Below are 24,309 nucleotides of genomic sequence, written 5' to 3'. Positions count from 1 at the left end.
CGCCAAAGAGAATGGCGCTGAGCACTCAAAGCTTAGCTCCGGCAACCGTGACGCTGACATGCGTATCATCGTTTGGCTCGCAAAAAATGCTAGGTTTTTCTCAGCACCGAGAAGCATGGTGCTGACCCAGTGAAGTTGAGAGCCAGGGTGGCTGGCGCTGAGCAAAAGAGTCAGATTTGGTTAAAGTTTCAGACTAGGGTCATTTTTGGCTGGAACTTTCAATAGAGGGTCAATTTTGTCAATTCGCACCCAAAAAATCTGTGGATTTAATTCACGAATATGGCATCACCTTAGTCAGCAAAGCAATATCCAATGAGCTATACTCATCATATTTATAATCCCTCACTTGCTCAGGCTTGTAATAGCTTTCCAAGCTTATAACTTCACAACCAATTATATTGGCCATCTTCTGAGCTAAACTTGTTTTTCCCGATCCACTAGGACCACCTACAAATAAGGGCAGGTAAATATTGACAACTTAAACACCTAGAGAAGAAACTTTCAATGAGAGGGAGAGAAACATAGATCTTTGCTATAAAGTTCTACTCCCTCCGTCCCATAATATAAGAGCGTTTTTTACACTAGTGTAGTGTCAAAAACCCTCTTATATTATGGGACGGAAGGAGTAATAAACTAGTCATAAACCGGTGCAGTCCCACAGGCTAAAATAAAGAGTAACTTTCTTTAAGGCTATTATTTTCAATTACACTAAACTAAGATTATTATTAATTTGCATTTGTTTTCCACCTCGATTGATTTGGTTATTACCAAATAAATACATACTGAATTTATTTTGACTGGTACGATTTACAAATTGTGCGATATGAATTCTGACCTTCTAACTGTTATCTAATTCCTTTTAACTTATCTTTTGACAGGTATAGTAGTTAGATTTAGTAAATAGAAAGGCTGCCTCTGTTTAGCAGACAGTTTTTCCAGTACACATGTATGTTTATTCGATTACCAGAAAGGTACAAGCAGCCAGTACTGGTATCAAAACACAAGCAAGAAGAGACACTTGAACACCAGTTATTCCTAAAAGAAAAACTGTACAGGCATGGACTGTAATGCGCCATGAATCCAGCACAGTTGACATGACTTGTAAGCAAATGGCATAACTATCACATGTTTTTTCTTAAAAACTATTAGAATTTCCCTTATTGCGGCAGTCATGCAGTACAGTACGTGTAAAAGATATCGATTCAATTATGATGAGGTGAAACTTGGGAGTAACTTAGGTTTCAAAAACACTTGAGTGATGGTGACACCATAAAGTGAACACGGGAATGTGAAATTGCTACCAAGAATATCTGAGGCAAAGGGCTTAACATTTTGAGTTGTGCCAGCAAAGTGGTATGGGTCTTAAGTACTTGTCAACAATCCTAAAGGAGATACTTGGCCTATAAATTTTACTTAAAATACTACATCAGTCCGCTAGATAAGGTAAGGCCAAAAGGGACATCCATTACCAATCCCAACAATGACAGGAAATCCTTTGGTCTCCAACACTGCCTGAAAGACAACGATTAATGGAACATTCTTAGATCTGCGTATGCATAAACTACTGCCCGAAAAAATATGTGTGGTACCTTACCTGAATTGCTTGAACTGATAGAAGAAGACCCCTATCTAAGTCATAAGAATCTGGCAGGGGTGCTAGCTGGATGTTACCTCTTGAAGAAGAATCTGAGAACGCGTTAGAGATAATCATGAGATATTGTACAGAGGAAAACCCTGGAGTTGGTACTCCAACGAGAAGAAACGGAAAGACGGGCTTCTCCTTTTCCATATAGATAACGTGTGGAAAAATGCATCACAGATTTCTGGTCTGAAGTGAAAAGTTGAAAACCTGGAATAAACTGCCATTTTCCCAGAGAAGGTTCCTGGTCAAACTTTTTGGGTGGAGACCTAGTCCATGGTTGCACAAAGTCATCAAGATTTGCAACTCTATCGGTAAGAACACGAATTGGTTTAGGCACAGCAATTTTCTTTTCTTGACTGTCAGTCAGTAGTGTGCTGGAGACTGGTGGGGGTGTATTAACTCGTGGAACTCCTAAAAACAAACAAGATACATATTAGCAGACAGCTTTTACTGGAAATACAAAATAGTTAAACAAGACTTCTACCTTTGCTCTCCAGGATCATTTCCAAGTAGGACTTTGTTATCCACGGACCCTTTATGCCTAGATTAGAAGCTTCTGCTGCAACAATCTAAATTATGCAAGTAAGTAACATTTTCCAAATGCATCTGAAGTTCAATGATAACGAACATCAAAAGACACCTAAAGGTTCTAACATGTAGGACTTGGAAGTTAATTCGAATAATTTAGAATTCAAAAGCACCCCTCATTCACTTTAAAAGCAATAATAAAGCAACTTGAAGGAAATTTGAATAATTTAGAATTAAAAGGCACCCTTCCTTCATTTGAAAAGAAATATTAAACACTGTTAAAACGCTAATCTTATCAATTGAGAACATAATTAGAAAGACACCTAAAGGTTCTAACATGTAGGACTTGAAGGAAATTCGAATAATTAAGAATTCAAAAGCACCCTTCCTTCACTAGAAAAGCAATAATAAAGCACTGTTAAAGCCCTAAGCTTATCAATTGAGAACATAATTAGAAATTACAGCCATCTACAAGTTCAAGACAGCCTTATAGCTCAACTAGAAGGGGGGAATCGTAGAACTTCAGCTCCATGGACAATTACAGTTTCGTGACATTACATGTATCACCCTGTTGTAAAAGGTTTGCTGTACAAATACCTTGTACATGTAACCTAGGGAATCATGGTAGTACAAGTTGCTATCCTTCTAACATGGTAACGAGAGCCAATTAAGGCCTTGGCCTCTCAGATCATTCTTTTAGCCGCTCTCACGATCGATCTCTTCTCTGAGCAGCGTGACACCATCCACTACCACCAACAGACCGTCGCCTCCTCTGCCTTACACATTTCTGGAGGACTCGCTTAGCATTCCTAGCTCTTGCTGATGCATGACACATTCCCTTCGCTAGGATCACCACTCATCCTTGACTCTACTGCTGCTGCCGCCATCTTTTGCTTAGATCAGCCAACCATGGCGATTCAAATTCGCAGGAAGGGATTCTTAATACGAACCCTGCCCTAATACGACTGCTAAACATACAAGTGACATATTCAACTTGGTCTAGGGTCACTCCGGACGTATAGCTGGACTCAGGATGGGTGCACCTTAGCTGAACTCAATTCGGCTTGCACTGGAGGAAAATCGGGCTGTGTCGCAATAGTTTCCCCTGAACGAATCCACCGCATCATTGATGATGCAGGAGGATGTAGTATACAACTCAGTCATATAAATATATAGTATGTTCCAGATAAGAGGAGACTGGATCCATTGATCATTTAAAGGACCAAATTTGTTACAAGCCAGAAGCAAACAAACATCAGGCTTTTCTAGGGTGTCCACAAGCATGTACTGCAAGAGTCAAGGTTCCAGTTTTAGCACAAGAACTTTCAAAATTATTTAGAGTACCAGGATGAGGATATAGGCATGCAAGTACCAGAGATGACAGAGACTAGTTGTTAAGGGTGATCACGGTTTCCAAGTAATTGTTGTTCCATACAAGTATCATGTAAAAAAAAAAACTGTATGCAGGAGTTCATACCTTCCTACTTGGCCCTTTTAATACCAAAAAGGACTCGTTCAGGCTATCAATAGTCTCTGCTGCGATTAATAACTGATCTCTCTTGACAGTTCTGGACGTACGTTTAAAGCTAACAACAACACTATATCCCAAGGCCAACAATCCTCCAAGAGTTGTCCGTCCAACCTGAGACACATTCAAAAAATGGCAAACACATAAGAGAGTCAAATCCAGTTGTAATTCCTGTAACTCTAGTACATACTAAGCATTAGAGATAGCCAAAAGGAGGGGTATGCCAAGCAAAAATTGGTGTGAAGTTATCTCGAAATGATACACCGACATGTATCTAAGAACAATTTTTTGAATGCTGGAATGGCATCTATTCATGAACAGACAGAGTATTCCTAACTATTGGGTTATTTTTAATTTTGTCCAAACAAATGAAGTTGAAGGCTTGAAGCTAGAGCTTCCAGTTATATATCTGGTAATGTGTTCTAAAGAAAGAAAAAATTGTTCTATTCCAGTTGCCTGTTACTAGAAAATCTTGCAAGATAATACTGAAAACAAATTATTTAATCCTACATATTTCATATACACTGGAGAAATCTGAAGTTCTGAGGTAAGACATCCATCAGAAATAAATGGAACCAAAGGCACATAATTCAATTGATTTATGCCAGACATTCTTACAAATCAATAGCCATGTCAACTTTGATTTTGTTTATGCACAACAGCATAACAGTTCACAAAAACATTTATGGTAGTAACCAGCAATAAATAATACCCACTTTAACACATATCACTTTCTCTGTTGTATTTGTTATTTATAATGGATAAAATCAATGAAGAACAAATATCCTTCTCTTTTTCTTCCGCTTTCATCAGTGATGGAAGCCATGCAGAAGAAACTGCAAGTGAATATGCAATAATGCAATAGCCTAAACACCTTTAGTTGTGTCTGGCCTCTTCCAAACATTGGTAAACAGCCAAACACATAGTATTTGACCTTAGACCATCTCCGGTGAATTGGTCAACATACAAAATGGGACCTACTTTGAATCAGCCTGTTTTGCACAATGTTTCAGATCGGATCGAAGGGGGAAAAAAATCCCACGTCCACAATCCTTCGTGCGCCTCTCCCTCATACGCCCTCTATCTCTCACATACAGTGTGGATGGTCTCACTAAGTCAACGCCAATTTTCTTCCTGGTAGTTGGGGCTAATTTGAATATTCAATGAAGATATCATGTTGTTATTATACGATTTAACAATTTCAGAAGTTTAGGATGATAAGATCATTACCTCAAACTCAGCTTTTGGACGGATAATAAAGAACTTGTCAACAATCCTCTGGTCCCCGAGAGAGAGGTAGTATCTTATACCACATTGCATAACTTTAATCCAATCATCAATTTTAATTTCTTCAGAAGCAAAAGGTGGCCTAAGGTACATCTCAATAAAGCTGAAATAGTTTAAGCAAACAATTGTCACAAACTGAAATGATGAACAGGCATAAGCATGATAAATCTACCAGAGAACTTGATATCAACAGAACAACTCTGGATGAATGTAAATATGAATTCAGAAAGGAAGGAAGAAAGGATACGCACTTCTCAGTTTCTGATTTACTTTTATCAAAAGAATAGAATTTCTGGCCATCTGGTAACTACAAAGACAATAGGCAAAGTTAAAGAATCAAAATACCAGAAAACAGTAGGCATAACAACAATTAAGGCCCCGCTTGGATTCGGTGTAAGTTTATACACCCGGATTTAATTTACAGGTGTAAATTACGGGCCACAGTGTGTTTTCCGTCTGGAATAAAAACGACGGCCGGAGGTCTGTATCAATTACGGAGGTATTTGGGAAGCAACCGACAATCCAAGTGGGGCCTAAGCAACAGTAACTGCACATTCTGGTTGTAGGTTCCGTGTCAATATGTACACCTCCATTTCCTTTTCTTGTAATTTTGGACCAATGACAGTCTCCACACACATCCTTGATTATTACTAGTTCTAATAATATGAAACTACTACTTCTGATGACAAATATAATATTACCATTTTCATGTGACAAATCAAGATGGTTATATTGGTGGTCAAAGTTTTGAAAGGTTTATTTATTCCATGCATTTTAGGACATCAGGTAAGAGTACGATGAAGTAGTATGGTTGCAATTAATGCTGACTGGATGAAAATATATGGTTGTATCCATCATCAGACAATATATCAATGTTTGACCAATGAGGCAATGAGCATTTTAATTAAATAATACTATCCTACATCAAAATGCAAATAAATGACAATTCAAAAACTGATACAGTCTCCAAAGTACAAATTTAACCACAATTTCCACTAAAATATATCTATAGAACCCAATAAATTTATTATTACATGCATTTTTTTAAGGCTTATACTCACAATTTCATACATCTGATCGGAACATTCATAAAGACATTAATGACCAAAGTTAAAGTGCTCTGACTGCATAAAAACCTAGCGATAAGCAACTAAAGTCCTAGCAATGATGTTATACACCTCAATCTACTATTCCACAGAGAAGTAGATTTGCACTGTCACATAGTAGTCATTTGAAACTGAAGAGGAACGGAATATTGTCAATGTAAACAAAGATGACAAGCTATGCTGGTGGGCTGTTAAGGTAAACAGCGCAACACCATGTTTCAGTTTCGGTGCTCTGACACCCACTAGCAAAGAACAGGCTTTGCTCAACAGCTTGGGGTTTTCAGCCTAAGACCTTCCGATCAAAGGTAGTTTACATAACTAGTGCGTAAACAAAAGCTGCTGCATTATATTACAAAAAACTGCATACACAATGTTATTAATCAACTGTAAACCATTGCTGACCTCATTTTTGCATTTCAGTTTGTAGTACGGTTCACGGAATGAGCAGACAAAGCTATTATCAATTCTAATCTGCACCAGCAACTCAAATAGGTTATGTCCAGACTGAATGTATAAATGGTAGCTACAAACTAAAGGAAAAACAGAGAATTACAGAAATTATATTTATACTTGAGCATGATGCAGGTCTGGCTCAATGTGCTTTCTGAACAGCGGAAATATGCTATCAATCAGATAGTCCAATGAACAAGAATCTCCAATATCATGCTGAACTTTAGAAAGCAGGCTAAAATGAACACCACCAACCTGAAATTGTGTAAAAGATTAAACATTAACTTGGGCCATTGCTATTGTCATGTAACAAAAAGATTTCAAACCAATGTTTTACCACAGCAACACGAATATCGAGCAGTGACCTTAGTGTTGAATGCAGAGCATAAGCACCATCAACAATCACCTACAAGGATAACTTGTATCAATATAGCAAGATTATCTGATCCTAAGGTTGTGAATAATGTCTAGCATGTAGTCTGAGATATCACACCACTCCAGATGATGAAATCTTCAGTTGTCTCCATCCTGTCCGTTTCTTCTCTTGAAAATCAACCAGTGGCATCAACGTATCTTTGCCCTTCACTAGATCCTGCTCAGAAACATGATTGTAAGGATACTTGTCATACACCTAAATAAGCAGAAAATTGTCAATATAGCAAGCAAGCAAGAATATTAACCATTACCTAACAGTGGTTACAAACGGAATATTGATTTGATAAGAACATCAAGTGTAGATAAAAAGAGCAATCATTACTTTTGGATGTTAGGAATAAGCAACTTATATTCCCATGAGGCCATAGGCCGATATATATACATGTACAGGTGTGGTACATATGCAGGAAACCCCTTATACTACGGGATAAATACAAAGGGGTATACATGACTTATATTATAACTCTAACACCCCCCCTCAAACTCATGGTGGAGGAACAACACTGAGTTTGGAGAGATAAAAGCCATGTTGTGCTCTAGTCTGGGCCTTTGTCAGGAAATCCGCCAACTGTAACTCGGAAGGCACATACTGAAGAGCAACGACCTGATCCTGCACAGCAGCGCGCACATAGAAAGCATCAACACCAATATGCTTGGTGAGCTCATGCTTCACAGGATCGCGCGCAATGCTGATAGCACCTGTACTGTCAGATAAGAGCATAGTCGGTGTAGTGACAGAAACACCAAAGTCCTGAAGTAACCAAGTCACCTCTGCCGTCAAAAGAGCCATAGCTCGCAACTCAGCCTCAGCACTCGAACGGGAAACTGCAATCTGTTTCTTCGTCTTCCAGGCAATGAGAGAACCGCCAAGAAAAACACAGTAAGCAGAAAGCGAACGGCGATCAGAAGGATCACTAGCCCACGTAGCATCCGCATAGGCCTGAAGCTGTAAAGAACTGGAGCTAGGAAAGAAGAGACGGTGAGAGATCGTACCCCGAAGATATCGGAGAACACGAAGGAGATGACTATAATGAACCGATGTGGGAGCAGAAACAAACTGACTCAGGATATGAACCGGATAAGAGATGTCCGGACGAGTGACAGCTAGATAGACAAGACTGCCAACGAGATGACGATAACGCGTCGGGTCAGGGAGAGGATCACCATCAGTAGCACGAAGGTGAACATTGAGCTCCATAGGAGTCTCAACAGTGCGCTCGTCAGAAAGTGCAGCACGAGCAAGAAGATCCTGGATATACTTTTCCTGGGATATAAAAAAGCCATCAGAGGTAGAAGAGACTTCAATCCCAAGAAAATAGCGAAGAGGTCCAAGATCAGACATAAGAAACTGCTCACTAAGACGGGCCTTTACAAAGGCAATATACTCGGGATCATCCCCAGTGATGACCATATCATCAACATAGAGAAGAAGAAGAGTCCGGCCACGAGGAGAAAGGTGAATAAACAATGCGGGATCGTGAACACTTGCTGAAAAACCAGCAGTAGTGACCACAGAAGCAAAACGCTCAAACCAGGCGCGAGGGGCTTGCTTAAGGCCATAGAGAGAGCGACGAAGACGACACACCATGCCATCAGGAACAGAATACCCAGGTGGTGGCTGCATGTACACCTCCTCACGCAGCTCACCATTAAGAAAGGCATTCTTAACATCAAGCTGAGATATAGACCAGGCGCGACGGGAGTGATAGGGGAGTCAGGAAAAGTGAGAAAAGAGATATCCTCCACGGAAAAGACCGAGGAAGATGGGCGTGGGTAAAAAGGACGAGACTCATCAAAAGTCACATCTCGAGAGATACGCATCCGACGACCGACAGGATCCCAACAACGATAGCCCTTATGCTCATCACTGTAGCCTAAGAAGACACACTCAACAGACTGAGCGGTTAGTTTGGTGCGTTCGCGAGGGGCAAGAAGAACATAGCAAACACAACCAAACAAGCGAAGCATCGAATAATCGGGAGAGCGATCAAACAGACGCTCAAAAGGAACACCACCCTGCAAAGCAGCAGATGGCTGAAGGTTGATGAGATAGACAGAAGTGGAGATAGCCTCGGCCCAAAAATGAGGCGGAAGAGAGGCGGCGATCATCATAGCACGAGCCGTCTCAAGAAGGTGACGATGCTTGCGCTCAGACACACCATTCTGAGCATGAGCACCAGGACAAGAGAACTGGGCAAGAGTACCCTGCTCAGCAAGGACACCACTCAACATCTTAGAGATATACTCACCAGCGGAGTCAGCACGAAAAACACGAATGGGTGAAGAGAACTGAGTATGAACCATGGCAGCAAAACGCTTATAAATAGACAACACCTCACTACGTGAAGTCATGAAATAAAGCCATGTGTAACGAGAAAAATCATCAATGAAAATAATATAGTATTTATGACCACCTTTCGAAGTGAAAGGAGCCGGACCCCATACATCAGAATGGACTAAATCGAAAGGACGCTGAGACACTGACTCACTATGAGAATATGGTAGCTGAATCTGCTTGCCAAGACGACAACCCTGACACTCTAAAGAGACATCTCCTGAGACAGACCCCAGAAGGCCTCGACGAACTAAAGACGATAATCGAGAACCACACAGATGACCAAGTTGATGATGCCACTGCTGGAAGGAACCAAAGAAGCGACAGCAGCGGAGGAACTGGCGATGGTGGTGGCAGCGGAAGGAACATGAAGCCAGTCCAACTCCCAAAGACCCTGAGAATCACGGCGGCGAGGGCCAGCCCCAACCAGAGTGTGCGTGCGACGATCCTGGACAGAACAAGAGTCAACATCAAGGATGACACGACAACCAGAATCAGTAAGTTGACCGGCAGAAAACAGATTCATGGTAAGTCGAGGAACATGAGCAACATCAGGAACAGAATAAGAAGGAGTAGAAAGATGGCCTCTACTGGCAACAGAAAGTGGAGTACCATCAGCAGTAAGGACATGAACAGGAGAATCCAGCGAGCGAAGAGAAGACAAAGCGGAAGAATGAGAAGACATATGAAAAGAAGCTCCAGAATCCAGAACCCATGGGGATGTACCTGACTGTGTAGAGGGCGGGTGCTCAGTGCGGGAAGCATCAGTCACAGAACCAGCAGTACCCGTCGAGGAAGAACCTGAAGCCGCGAGCAGACTCTTAAGTCTCAGAATATCCTGCTCGGTCAAAGCAATGGCTGAAGCTGGCGAGGGAGATGACGCAGTCCCTGATGATCGCGCCTTGCGCAGGTGTTTCCGCTTGGTGTAGCACTGGGACTCAATATGACCATCATTCTTGCAGTAGTCACAATGTGAACGGGGGCGACCTGAGCCTCCAGAAGGAGTGGGCAAGAGCGGCGGAGCACTCGAGCGAGAATGGGGCGGTGCAGCAGGTGGAGTGGAAGAAACCCGAGTAGCGAGCACAGAGGGAACCTCCAGCAAACCAGCACCACGTAGGCGAGTCTCCTCAGCACGAATCTCTGAAAGCGCCTCCATGAGAGAAATACGGCCACGAGCAAGCAACTGAGCACGCCGGGGCTCAAACTCCTTACGGAGCCGAGACAAGAACTCGTAGACGCGATGAAACTCCAAATCGGCCTGGACAGCCTGGCAGCAGGGGCAAGTACGACAACCAGCACTGCGGAGAGAATCAAGCTGGCGCCAGATAGCAGAACTCTGTGCATAAAAGTCGTCAACAGTAGAGTCACCCTGCTGAAGAGCATGCTCCTGACGAACCACAGAAAGGTATAAGGCATCACCAGAGGGCTCATAGCGCTGACGAAGACAGGTCCACATCTGGAAGACAGTAGGAAAACCCAGAAACTCAGAAGCAAACTGAGGCAGAACACTAGCAGTGAGAACAGCTGCAGCACCAGCATCATCATCAAGCCACTGGGTGTAAACAGACAAAGCACCATGATACGTCTGAAGAGCCTCCTCATAAGCCAAAGCCCTCTCATCATAGGCACGATCAGCAGCCTCATCAGCAACCTTAGCCGCATCCTTGGCGGCCTGATTAGCATCCGGAGGAAGAACCAATGGAGTCGGCGGAGTAGGGGCCACCGGAGGAACCGGACGTGGCGGACAGCAGACCTCGCCAGAAAGAACACCCCAGAGACGGATGCCACGCATGTGAATGCGCATGAAGCCAGCGAACTCGGTGTAGTTGGTACCATCGAAGATCACCGGACAGCGAGGAACAGCAACAAAGCCCGATGCAGCAGACTTTTTTTTTTGCAAAGATCGAAAGCAGCAGATCGAAACCGGACGAAACCAGCGGCTGGCTGCGTCGATCAGGGGCAGCTGGGAGCTGCGCCAAGCGGGACGGGCTGGGCCCCTGGAGATCGGCGGGGCGGGAGCAGGCCGAGCGAGGCGGGAGCAAGGGCCGAGCGAGGCGGGAGCACGGCGAGCGGGAGTTCGGCGCCGAGCAGGACCAGCGGGCGCCTGGAGATCGAGCGGGAGAAGCAGCGCCAGGCGGGATCGGCGGCACCCAGCGGGCGGCGGGAGCGGCGCCTAGCGTGGGGGAGCGCCTGGCGGCCGGCGGGGACGGGCTGGAGAGGCACCAGGCGACCGGCGGAGGCGACGAAAAATCGCGGCGGCGGCAGGGACGGGATCGAGCACGAGTTGCACGTGCGAAAAAGAGACCTAAAGCTCTAATACCATGTTAGGAATAAGCAACTTATATTCCCATGAGGCCATAGGCCGATATATATACATGTACAGGTGTGGTACATATGCAGGAAACCCCTTATACTACGGGATAAATACAAAGGGGTATACATGACTTATATTATAACTCTAACATTGGAAACATGGACAAAGCAGAAATTCCAATTTGTGTATTCCAGCTGGTAAAGCATGGCCCAACAAGACCAAATCAATCGGCTGCTAGATGCTCAATTAATAAGTAATGGTACACCAGAGAGATTGATCTTTTAAGATCAGAATTGCAAACTCATTCACAAAAGGCATGTTTTGAAATTTCACCCAATGAAATGAAATTTGGTTTATTATATATTTGCAAATAAGCAGATCAGAACCAATGCAAATTTGGATTGTTGGGTCCCCGGATTATTTGAGCTATATTCTAATCATGCAAATGCGTGCTCCACAAAGATCATGCACTACATTTTGTATGTAAAACACCACAAAATGAAAAGTATAGAGGAAAAACAAGATCACGCAGCCCATACACAAATGCATAAGAACAAGACCGAGCCCAGTCAATACCAAGAGCATGCTCAACAGGTGAGATATGCTTTGTGCCAGTGGCCATGTTGATCAAGTTACATAATCAAGTAGGAACATATGCACGGAACTTAAGGATGGTAGGTAGCTCATGTATACATGTCTTCGTGCCATAAGCTAATATCTTTTACTAGTCCATTTCACAATATCTGTCAAATCGAGGAAAACTCCTCGGCGAGCGATGGCCCTCCCACCACCCACCACGGCCCTGACCTCCTCCCCGGCGATCTCCCTTCTCATCCACTAATCTGTGGATCCCTTCTGGCGATCTTCTCCGGCGTCTTCTCTGGATCAAGCCAATACCCATCATCTATGGGTTCATCTGGTGGATCTACCCTTGGCTTGGATTTCTCCAAGCTGCTTGTGGAATGCGAGTGGTCTGTGCGGCTTGCTCCCGTCCGAGTCACTCTAGGCAGGACTGTAATGATTTCGCGCGCTCCAATGGATTGGTTTGGAAGCCAATTTCTGTGCAACAAAATACGATTTTCTTGGAATCCTCTGCTTGTCATGGGAAGGGAGCCGGAGTTATTGGGATAGACTGTCCAGTCCCATCGCCGCCGCCCACATTGCATCTTCCCTCTCCTCAACCCAAAGAAAACCCCAGACAAGCTCCTAGCTCATCCATGGTGAACTACGAGCTCGATCCTCAGCGCTTTGTGCCTGCTGGTCACCACATCATCAACGGCGGTGACCGTCGCCTTCCTCGCACCTTCTTCACGCCTGCAGCTCACCCGCCCCGTCGCCATGAGGACTACATGGTCGCTGAGGTGATGCCCGCCCCGGAGGGGCCACTCGGTCCGGTGCGTGAGGAAGTTGTGCAGTTCTTGCAGGATAGAGGTATTTTGGTTCGCTCTGCTCAGCCGTGGTTTCGTGGGGTCGGTCTGTTCCAAGTTAGGGATCCGTCAGTCAGATATACCTTGATTCAGCATGCTCCTTTCCCGCTGGGCAACGATCGATTTGTTAGATTTATGAAGCATGATGAGGGGGAAAATTTCAAGGGGACGCATGGTTTTCGTAAGGGCTGGTTAATGTTCATTGGTATTCCCCTAGATTACCGCACTCCAGAGTTCATCTCACAAGCTGTAGGCACTTTTGGGAAGTTTATCTCTTGGGACAGTGAAGATCCTTATCTTGTCAGAACTTTGGTTTAAGCTAGCTTTCCAGATACGCCTCTGGTTCCACGAGATGTGGTTTTTGGAGACCATGCGGAATGGGGTGGTGCTCAAGTATCGTGGACTGCTGCATGTTATGTTTTGGGTGCAGACTTTGCTGATCAAATGCCGAACAATGAGGACCCAATGCCCTTGGATGGGAATCCTCATCCGTTGCCTGGCAATCTGGTTCCGGATAATCTGCCTTTCATTCTGCCTCCATACCCAATGTTGGGATGGAATGATGCACCTGTTGTTCAATCTCCTCCGCCTGTGAATGATGTAGCTCAAAGGTTGGGGCAATGCCTTGTGGGGAGATGATGCCGAGGTGGAGCAGCCCCCGCAGCCTGCAGCTCCAGAGCAAGATCAGGTCTCCATTGTGATTGATCAACCGGATGGATCGGTTTCTGTGGAACAGCAAGATCAGGGTAATGATTTGCAGCAGCAAGATGTTCCTCCTCTGCCTGACCAACAACTTCAACCTCTGCAGCAACCTGTCTTAATGGAGAACCCGCTGGCAATTGTGCCTTATCAGCCACCTGTCGTTCAGCACCACGAGATTTTTATTGGCATGGCACATATTGTGGCAGGACCTCCTCTCCCTCCGGAGATGATTTGGAAGAGGTCTTTTCAGAACCTGATGTTTGACTTTTCTGTTAAAGAGGTGCCAAGGTCAATTTTCTTCAAGCTAATGGGCTCAATCATCTACTCCAAGCGCTCCTGGTCAATAGCTTTTGATGAATCCAGGAAGAGTGGCATCTTTGCCCATTATTGCTCCTGCTAGAAAGTCTGTGGTGGTCAAGCGCCCAGTGGCAAGGGCATTGTTTGAGGAGTTGCCTGTGGATTCTGATCCGGCTCCTGAAGAGATCATGTCTGTTGATTCTGCTGATTCTGTCCCTGCTGATATTTCCTCCTCACCAGTAGTTTTTTCTGTGCAGAAGCAAACAGCGGAGAGAAAGCAGAGAGGAAGGAAGAAGGTACCGGCACCTATTGTGGACACGCCACTCAGACGTTGCACTAGAAGCGCGGCAAAACTGGATGGTTTCAAACATGTTGTTTTTGAGCAGCTCTCTCTTCAGCCCACGAAGAAACGCCCTCGCTCCAAGCCCATGGATGACGAGGCCCAGCCCATTTCTGCAGGTCTCCCTGGCCAAGACAAGCAGCCTAATGCTCCCCCACACACTCCAATCCATGTTTTGCAGGCTGGGGGAGCAGAGCTGGAGATTGATCCCTCCCTCCTATCGACGGACAAGCTTATGGTTGATCCAAAGGAGGATTCTTCTTCATCTTCGGCTTAAATGAATCTGCTAGCTACTTTGTTTAGGCCTGGAGAGCCTCTTATATTTGCTACTTTTATTGTCGCTTTGGGTCTTGTTATGGATGTTGCAGACTGCGATACTGAACTTTGTTATCTTTTGGGTTGGATTACATTGTGTGTCATGCTTCTTTTACATTACTCTTATTCGGTTGTTAATGAATCGTGTGACAACGCGTAACTGGAAAATCTTCTGTTGGAATGTTCGAGGTCTGAATTCTGATGCTAGACAGCGTTCTATCAGAGAAAAAGTGACTGAGAGTCAATGTGCTGTGGTTTGTCTTCAAGAAACAAAGCTTTCTATTTGCTCCCGTGCAAATATTAGAAGCATCTGTCCTTCTGGCTTTGATTGTTGAGTCCCCCTCGAGAGGTGCTTCTGGTGGGCTTTTAACTGCTTGGCGCTCAGACATGTTTCATGGTACTCTGGTGGATGTGAAACCCTATGCTATTGTCATACACTTCACCTCAGTACATAATAATGAGCAATGGTTTCTAGTGAATGTTTATGGCCCTTGTCAGGGTGAATTGAGGGATGAGTTTGTTAACTGGATTTATAATTTGGATATTGAACCAGAACAGAAATGGATTTTGATGGGGGATTTCAACTTTATTCGACCTCTTGAGAATAGGAATCTCCCTGGTGGAGATGTCAATGATATGTTTATTTTCAATGAAATCATAGGTCACTTGGGTCTTTTGGAACTTCCCTTAAAGGGAAGAAAATTTACCTGGTCAAATATGCAAGACATGCCTCTTCTGGAATAACTTGACTGGGTTTTTACTTCTGCTAGTTGGATCAGCATCTACCCTAGGACACAAGTGACTCCTCTTGCGAAAACGGTGTCTGATCATGTTCCATGTTTAATTTATATCAGCACTTCCATACCAAAGGCACATATTTTCAGGTTTGAAAACTATTGGGTTCATCAGCCAGGTTTCCTGGATTGTGTGCAGGAGGTTTGGGCTAGGCCCTCTCACAAGGCCCATATTTCAGCAATCATTGTTGATAAATTAAAGGCCTTGCGGTTGCTTTAAAGAAATGGCAAAAAGGTTTATCCCATATCAAGGGGTTGATTGAGAAGTGCAACTGGGTGATTCTTTGGTTGGATAATCTTGAGGACATGAGACCTCTCTCCAGACCTGAGGCCAACTTCAGAAAAGTTACAAAAACTTCACCATGAACACCTTTTACACCTGCAATATTTATATTGGAGGAAGAGATGTACCATCAGGTATATCAAAGTGGGAGAGGAAAATTCCAAGTTTTTTCAGGCCATGGCAACTGAGAGATATAGAAAGAATTCTATTGCTAGCCTGTTGTTGTCTGATGGCTCTGTTGCATCAGATCATGAGGAAATGGCCAAGGAGTTCTTGATTTCCTTTAAGGGCAGAATGGGTACTGTTTTGCCAATATCTTTACAGGAGGATATCTTGTCTTTAATCCCAAGAGTACAGGGCTTGGAAGTGCTCACCAAACCTTTTGAACTGAAGGAAATTGAACAGGTAATTAAGGAGATGTCCATTGATAAGGCTCTTGGGCCTGATGGTTTCAATGGACTCTTCCTAAAGAAGTGTTGGCACATCATCTCTGCTGATTTTAGTAGGCTGGTACATGAGTTTCATGCTGGAACTGCTCAGTTGGAAAATCTCAATGATGCTTTCATTACACTGGTCCCAAAGAAGCAGACTCCGGAGAGTGTGGGGGACTTTAGACCAAAATCACTCACTAGTGTTGGTCTAAAATTTCTCACCAAGCTAGCTGCAAACAGATTTCAAGAGGAGATCACCAAATGTGTGCATAAGAACCAGTATGGTTTCATAAAATCAAGAACAATACAGGATTGTCTTGCTTGGACATTTGAGTACATCCACCAGTGCAATCAGTCTAAAAAGCCCATTCTTCTGCTTAAGCTAGATTTTGAAAAGGCTTTTGATTCTATCCAGCATGAGGCAATTTTGAGGATCCTTTTGGCAAAAGGTTTTGACAATACATGGATTACATGGATTAAACAGTTGTTGTCTTCTGGAACTTCCTCTGTACTGCTTAATGGTGTACCTGGCAACCATTTCAAATGCAAGTGTGGAGTAAAGCAAGGAGACCCTATTTCTCCTTTCCTTTTTGTTATTGCTGCAGATCTCTTGCAAACAATGATTAATGATCTACTGCAGCAGGGTTTGTTAAGTCTGCCATTGCTAACTCATGACCCAGATTTCCCTGTAGTACAGTATGCTGATGATACATTGCTCTTTTTAAATGCTGAAAGGTGCCAGTTAGAGGCACTGAAATCAGTGCTCTGCTCTTTCTCAAAGGCAACTGGTCTCCAGATCAACTTTCATAAATCTTCCATGTATCCTATCAATGTGAATGCATCTGATGCCACATGTTTAGCTGCCCTCTTTGGCTGTCAATTAGGCACAATGCCTTTTACATATCTGGGCTTGCCAGTGGGGACTACCAGACCTAAAATTAACGACCTTCTCCCCCTGGTGGACTGCATGGAGAGAAGATTGACAGCTAGTTCATGGTTTTTGCCTCAAGGGAGTAGATTGCAATTGGTAAACTCAGTAATTTCTTCCCTGCCTATCTACTTCCTTTGCAGCTTGTCAATTCCTCAGGGTATTCTCAAGCAGTTGGAAAGAATTCAGAGACAATGTTTATGGAGGAAATATGGTCAGGAGAAGGGCCATTCCCTGGCTGTCTGGCCACTTGTTTGCAGACCCGAGTCCAAGGGTGGTCTTGGAATCCTAAACCTTGGTTTGCAGAATGAAGCTCTTTTTCTAAAGCATCTTAATAAATTCTATAATAGACTGGATGTGCCATGGTTCATTTGGTTTGGGATTCTTACTATTTCCAAAGAGTCCCCCATGATACAACACTACGTGGTTCTTTTTGGTGGAGAGATGTCTGCAAACTCATGGATAAATTTAGGGCAGTTACTTCTGTTAATGTTCACAGAGGAGAAATAGGGTCTCCTTGCCTCTGTCTGAGCTAGCCTTCCAAGAGCTCCAACAACTTTCTTCATTGATGGGAACATTCCAGTTGGACAGTGGCTGCCCTGATTCCTGGGTGTGGAGACATGGTAAAAAGTCAGACTATACTGCAAAGAAGTTCTATGACTTTGTGTACCAGCCAGTGGTGGCAAATCCCATTTTGGGGTGGGTCTGGAAGAGCTGCTGCACCATGTCAATCAAAATGTTTGCCTGGCTGGTCATAATGGACAGGGTTAACACCAAGAACATGATTCAACGCAGGCATTGGAGGATTAATGATGGGCCTGAATGCGTTCTCTGTCCGACTGGGGCACTTGAGGACAGAAACCACCTCTTTTTCCAGTGCAATTTCAGTGTCCGTGTGTGGAATTATCTGCAGATCGTTTGGAAGGATTGCAATGACATGGTGGAAATGGCTTTGCATGCCAGAAAGGATTTCAGCAAGCCTTTTTTTGTAGAAGTGGTCTTCCTTGCTTGGTGGAATATTTGGAAAGTGAGGAATGACAGAGCTTTCAGGCATATTCGGCCTTCTTTCAGGGCATGGAGGAATGGTTTCATTCATGATATAACGCTCCTCTCCCACAGAATCAAAAAGAAGCATAGAGATGCCTTGCTTAAGTGGATTGATTTCCTACCTCCTTGAGGAGGTCTTTTGTTTCTAGTTTTGTAATTCTTAGGTATAGTCTCTTCGCCCCCCTTGTATAGCTTTCTCTAGTTTTCCTTTCTGTTTTTCCTTTTCCTCATCTTGAGGAACCATTGTATTTGTGCTCTGTTTTTTAATAAAATGCTGTGGGGTGTAAGCCCTGCAGTCTTCAAGGTCAAAATAAAAATATCTGTCAAATCGCATACCTAGGAGGCACAACATTGAAATAATAATTGATGCAGGTGATCATGCTTGCTCTCATGAGATAGATTATTAACATATTTATCTGATAAAAGCATTATCCAGTTCCATCAAATATATTTTTCTGCCTCTATTAATATTTTGGTAGCATTTTGGTCACTGCTGACATGATTCTGATTCCTTCTGAGAGACAATCAAGAGTCAGAAAGAAGCACTCCGAACCATTTGCCGGAAAACAGTCCTAAGACAGATTTTGGTTCTTTTCTAACATGTGCTTACTTCCAGAGCCAAGACAATAAATACATAAACAATCAAACATTCTAATAACCCCTGCTGGTATGAGTATAAATATTCTGCAGCATCCAGATGTATGAGGGTTGCGGTGGAAAGCAATAGTGCAACAAAGATACAAATTAAAGTATTAAACCCTTTTCCCATGTTAGCTACCCCCATATATTCTGCTTGCCAAATTTATATGGCAACTTCTCTAATTCAACTACATACATAGTATAAGACCGCTAGGCATGATCATATCTTCCGTCGACTTCTCGGGCATGTGCATCCTAAGTCATACAGTTAGGTCGGACATGTGAATCATAAGTCATACAGTTAGGCTTGGACCTTACTCCTGAGGTGACTAAAAGATAATTAGCATGGGACGGTTACTATTTTCAAATAATAATCACAATACGGAAGTTCGTGGTTCGGCCAAATTTCACGGAGCATATGCGTCTTTGGACTCTGTTCTATTATTTGCTTGCATAGAGGACTATAACAGAAAGTGTCACTAACACTAGAAACTGGGCACTCCTCTTTCTGGAAACAACTCCGCTTTACCCGTATGCAGCCACCCATGAAGGCATAAATTGTACTAGTACTGGTATTCTCCTTCAACAGCAACAACCAGTACACAGTACACACGCCTTCAGAATACGATCAAGCAGGGAATCCACGCCCACCATTTCTGGCTGCACTCTGACCCGTCATTAAAGCAAACAAGCTGCACGCATCCAATCCCATCCGCATGTTGAACGGCTCCGAGAGAAGCGGACACGGACCTGGAGGTTGCACGCGAGGGCGTCGAAGTCGATGGAGTCGATGTCGCTCCCCTCGTCAGCCCCTGCCCCCGTGCGGTAGTTCTCCATGGACACAATCACGACGCACCCCAGCACCGATGCCACCTTCTCCGCCAAGCTGCGCAGCACGGCACCACCAGCCCCAAATGAACAACCAATCAGCTCCTTACCAAACGAAATAGATAGCATCGAACAGCCATCGCGACACGGTCGCAGGGGTGGGGGAGAATATGGTTCTAATCTACCTGGTCTTGCCGGAGCCGGTAGGCCCGCCGATGCCGACGGTGACGACAAGGCCATCCTTGCGCTCCCGCAGCTCCTGGATCGCCTTCACGAGGAGGTAGTAGCCGCGGTCGAATGACTGCATCAAACGCAGCGGGTGGAATTAAGGGGGGAGTAATGGAGGAGAACAGAGAGGGGGGCGAAGGGGGAGAGGGTTTACCACATGGAGGGGGAGGGACTGGAGGATGGAAGAAGAGGAGGAGGAGGCGGCGGCGGCGGCAGAGGCGGATGTGGGGGAGGGAGGGGACGAAGGATGGTGGAGCAGGAAGTCGCGGCCGCCGGCCTCGAGGCAGCGCTGCAGGAGGTCTGCATCCATGGCGACGAGGTGGAGTGCGGACGAAGGAAAGAAGGGGGAGAAAAATGCTTCTCCCTCCTTGAGTTCTTTTTTCAGATAGCTCGAGTTTTTTGTTTTCTTTTTTATTTTTGTTGAGAGAGAGGGAGAAAGGGTGTTGGAGCTTCTTTAAAAAGAAAAACAATCATCTGCTCCTACCAGAAACAAGCATAGCATGAGCCACCCAGCCTCCTCACCGCTCGGCGCTCCTGGCCGTTGGATCGGTGTTTTGATGCATTCTTGACCGTCCGATCACGCCCTCAGATGATATCGGCCGTCGGATCAAGAGGCGACACTGCTACAATGAATAGTAGCTTCCATTCGATTTTTCTTACTGCCTTTTCTTACTCCAGAATTACTTTGTTGCCTCGCTGACGTGTGGGTCCATCCCTGGTGGGCCACGCTGGTCAGCCGCTGTGCCTGCGAGCGTGGTATGTATGTTACTTAGTGTAGAAGTATTTGTGCCACCGCCTGTAAAACTGGATGTCCGCCGAGGGTATGTTGGACATTTCGCGTACCCCTATAAAAACGAAGCACTAGCGACTGAAAACCTAGCCGCTTCCTCCCCTTGCGCGGTCGCGCCCCCTTCTCCCGTCCCCCCGCATCCGAGCCGCACTTACCCTAGAGGCGCTCGATGCGGTGCTCCCTCGTCGCTCCTCCGGTCGCTAGGCGACGTGGGGGCTGCAGGCGCGCCGCCTCCCCTCGTCCAGCCCTCCCCCCGACCTCGCCGCCCCACACACACCTTCGCTCGCCTAGCCCTCTCCCCGACCTCGCCGCCCCACCCACATCATCGCCACCGACGCCTCTCAAACCTCGCCACAGCGGACCTCTCTCCTCGTCTTCCTCGCACCACGGCGCCCGCAACCTCCTCCCTCCCGTCAACAGAAGGGAAGGAAAGAGAAGAGAGAGGATGAGCGCACCAAACGGCGGCCATGGCGCTCGCATATTTGCAGGCGCCGTCATCCGACCTCGGCCTCCGAGTGCTGACCTCTCTCCTCGTCTTCCTCGCACCACGGCGCCCGCAACTTCCTCTCCCTCCCATAAACAGAAGGGAAGGAAAAGAGAAGGGGGAGGCGAGCACGTCAGACGACGGCCATGGCGCTTGCAGATCCGTCGGCGCCGTCGTCCGACCTCGGCCTCCGAGTGCTTCTGCTCGGCGGGCATGACGGTACGACCTGCTTGCTCCGCGCCCACGGCATGGCCTGCTTGGGACCCCCCCCCCCCCCCGGCTCCATTTTTGGTCCTCTTATGTTAGAGTGCTAGGTATATGACGGCATGGGCCATTTACCAATACTACAACAGCAGTTTGATGCAGATAGGTCACTCCCATCCTTGAGAAACTACGGGCGACTCCTGGTCCTCGCAGCTATCCTTTCACCCTCCCACGTCATCAAAGAAGCCCATTGCACATCCTCCTGGTACCACCACGAACAGACACTCTTCATTGGTAGCAGTATATTGTAGTAGTACATCCTGGCCAGAGGCATGCCAATGTTCTCGAAGTAGACTAGAAGTGGACCGGAGTACTGGATGTTTGGACCACGGTTGCATCATCAACTTTTTTGAGTAAAATTGGGGGGAGCAATCTCTATATTTGGCAGGTTGCTTCATGTGTAGTTATGGGGGAGCAGTTCAGGTTAATGAAGAGATGAAAGTAGAGCGTTGGAGCTGAAGATTAGGGACGGTGGTGAAAGGATCGAGATGGACCTAGAGGGGGTGAATAGGTACAATTACAAATTTTAATTATTACTAAGCAATTTTAGGCAATAATGCGAAATATGAAAGTGAGCCTAACAATTGCAAGTATGATGCTAAGAGCGAAGCAAGATAAACAAGTAACACGAATATGTGAGTAAGCAAGCACAATATGATATAAGTAAGTGCTAAGAGACAAATAACCACAAGTAGAGAGTTAGGGTTAGGAATAACCGCAACTCTGGGAGACAAGGATGTATGCCGATGTTCACTTCCTTTAAGGGAAGCTACGTCGCCGTTAGAGAGCTGGATGTTACCACAAAGGCACACCAACGCCACGAAGGCTCACCCTATTCTCCCTTTGAGACAACACCGCGTAGGCGTTTCTCAACCACTAGTGGTAGACCTTGGGGTGGTCTCCAAACCCTCACAAACTTTTATGGGGGTAACCACAATGGTCGATTCCTCTCCGAAAGACTCCCACCGCCTAGGAGTCTCCAACCTCCAAGAGTAACAAGAACGATGGGGAAAAGCTCAAGACTTGCTCAAATCATGAATTCCTTTGGTGCAAAGAAGGGGAAGGAGTGGATCTATCACTTGGTCGGACAACTTCTCTCAAATGCTCTCAAATCCCTTAGGGATCTAAGATTTGGTGTGGAAGAGTGAGAGAGAGGGTGAAATATGTTCTAGGGTTTGTTCAAAGTGAATGGTCAACCCTCTCCCGTGGGGGAAGAGGGCTATATATAGTGTGTGAGAAAATATGGCCGTTGTAGTGTAAGTGACAGGATAGGCCGGACATCCGGGACACGGGGCCGGACATCCGGCCTAGTGTAGCATATGTGAACAGAAGCAGAAAGCAGAGAATAGAGCAGAGGGCCCGGACATCCGGGGCACAACCCGGACATCCGACGATACTGGAAGACCCGGACATCCGGCAAGGTGGTCGAACATCCGGCTGGCCCACACAACTGAAGACGCTCTCTGGATAGCTCGGGCCGGACGTCCGGCATGGAGGCCCAGAAATCCGGGGTGTATGGAGAGCCCGAACATCCGGCATGGAGGGCCGGACATCCGAAAGGAAACACCATTATATATTGTATTCTGGATAGCAGGGCCCGGATATCCGGCATGCGGGCCGGATATCCGGCAGGTGGCCCGGACATCCGGCAGGCAGCCCGGACATCCGGAAGAAAGCACCTCCATATGTTGTTCTCTGGATAGCAAGGTCCGGATATCCGGCGTGCAGGCCGGACATCCGGCAGGAGGCCCGGACATCCGACATGGCCATAGGCAGAATGAGCCAGAGAGTATAGTGATAGATCTTAATGAATTTTGGGAAGGAGATTTGTGGCAAGAGCAAGTCTTTTACTAACCCTATCGATCCCCTCTTAATAGTGCGGGATCCTATACTCAAGAAAACAAATGTGTATTCATTTTGACACGTCTTCCTTGAGTACAATCCACTTCGTCTGCTCACGATCCACACACTTTTGATGAACCGGGGACTAACACCTGAGATTCACTTGATGAACATTGTTAGTCCCCTACATGTATATTGTCATCAACATCAAAACATGATGTAAGGGCATGATTGCACTTTCAGCTGGTTGTACATAAAGTGGACTAGGCACGATGTGCTTCTAATTATTGCAGTGAGAAGAAGAAGTCTTGGTTCCAAACTCGCTGCCATCCACATTGTTAGAGTTGTGTCGAATATAGTGTATGAGTTAGGTTACAGTTGGACTTGTAGTTGTATTGTGTTTAGATAGGATATGGAGTCGTGTCCTAGTAGGACACTTGTATCCTAGGCCTCTCATATATAGCGGGGCTAGACACACGATGTAACCTATGCCAACATAATAGCACCGGCACGCAGGAAAAGCCGGCGGCATGTGCCGGTTGATGTAGGGTGGAACCCTAGATGGCCGATCTTTCACGAAAGGAGCGGATCCCTACGAAGAACGCGATGAACACGAGGGGAAACACGAGGGAAACACGAGAGAAATCACTCAACCAACAAGAATAGATCACACATGCGCTAGATCGATGAACACAAAGGTGAGATACAAGATCCAAAGTCAACAACGGACGATACAAACGGTAACCGGTTCTTCTCCGTGAGGAGGTCTTGAATCCACGAGGGGATCTTCCCGTGAGGGATCTTGAATCCAAGGTGGATCTTCTCCGTAGAGGGGCCGCAGTCTCTCTCGTGGAGTAGATCCGATATGGATGAGCAAAGCTAGAAAGATGGAGGAGAAAGAGTATACTTTGCTAAATGAGCTAATCCTTTGCTAAATGAGCTAATCCTTTGCTAACCCTAGAAAGATGGAGGAGAAAGAGTATATATAGTCTAGGGGGTCGAAGGGGTACACGGGCCTCGGCCCTTACTGTGCGCAGACAGGGGT

General features: G+C 45.5%; 1 protein-coding gene across 5 annotated transcripts in view; it reads right to left on the bottom strand.

Moving 5' to 3' along the window:
• LOC109743977 (uncharacterized) overlaps positions 1 to 20,308 on the bottom strand; it is a 30,046-nt gene extending 9,738 nt beyond the window's left edge. For 4 of the 5 annotated variants that reach the window (XR_012202631.1, XR_012202630.1, XM_020303071.4 and 1 more), the window contains exons 1-15: positions 20,039 to 20,307; positions 19,842 to 19,957; positions 19,579 to 19,714; positions 7,035 to 7,133; positions 6,879 to 6,947; positions 6,662 to 6,796; positions 6,494 to 6,562; positions 5,237 to 5,292; positions 4,929 to 5,088; positions 3,648 to 3,812; positions 2,127 to 2,211; positions 1,850 to 2,053; positions 1,595 to 1,686; positions 1,470 to 1,512; positions 290 to 447 (exon numbers count right to left, since the gene is read on the bottom strand). Coding sequence is in view for 3 of the 5 variants with exons in the window: in XM_020303071.4 (XP_020158660.3) it covers positions 290 to 447; positions 1,470 to 1,512; positions 1,595 to 1,686; positions 1,850 to 2,053; positions 2,127 to 2,211; positions 3,648 to 3,812; positions 4,929 to 5,088; positions 5,237 to 5,292; positions 6,494 to 6,562; positions 6,662 to 6,796; positions 6,879 to 6,947; positions 7,035 to 7,133; positions 19,579 to 19,714; positions 19,842 to 19,957; positions 20,039 to 20,194 (1,743 nt within the window). In the remaining 2 variants the exon portion in view is untranslated. Of the gene's footprint in view, positions 1 to 289; positions 448 to 1,469; positions 1,513 to 1,594; positions 1,687 to 1,849; positions 2,054 to 2,126; positions 2,212 to 3,647; positions 3,813 to 4,928; positions 5,089 to 5,236; positions 5,293 to 6,493; positions 6,563 to 6,661; positions 6,797 to 6,878; positions 6,948 to 7,034; positions 7,134 to 19,578; positions 19,715 to 19,841; positions 19,958 to 20,038 lie in introns of all 5 variants that reach the window. The other variant, XM_073508523.1, reaches the window with a different exon arrangement.
• Positions 20,309 to 24,309: the final 4,001 nt, after the last annotated feature.

This window comes from Aegilops tauschii, chromosome 2 (assembly GCF_002575655.3).
Source record: "Aegilops tauschii subsp. strangulata cultivar AL8/78 chromosome 2, Aet v6.0, whole genome shotgun sequence".
NCBI classification, from domain to species: Eukaryota; Viridiplantae; Streptophyta; class Magnoliopsida; order Poales; family Poaceae; genus Aegilops; species Aegilops tauschii.
The sequence above is the reverse complement of the archived record's forward strand: the minus strand, read 5'-3'. Positions and strand labels throughout refer to the sequence as shown.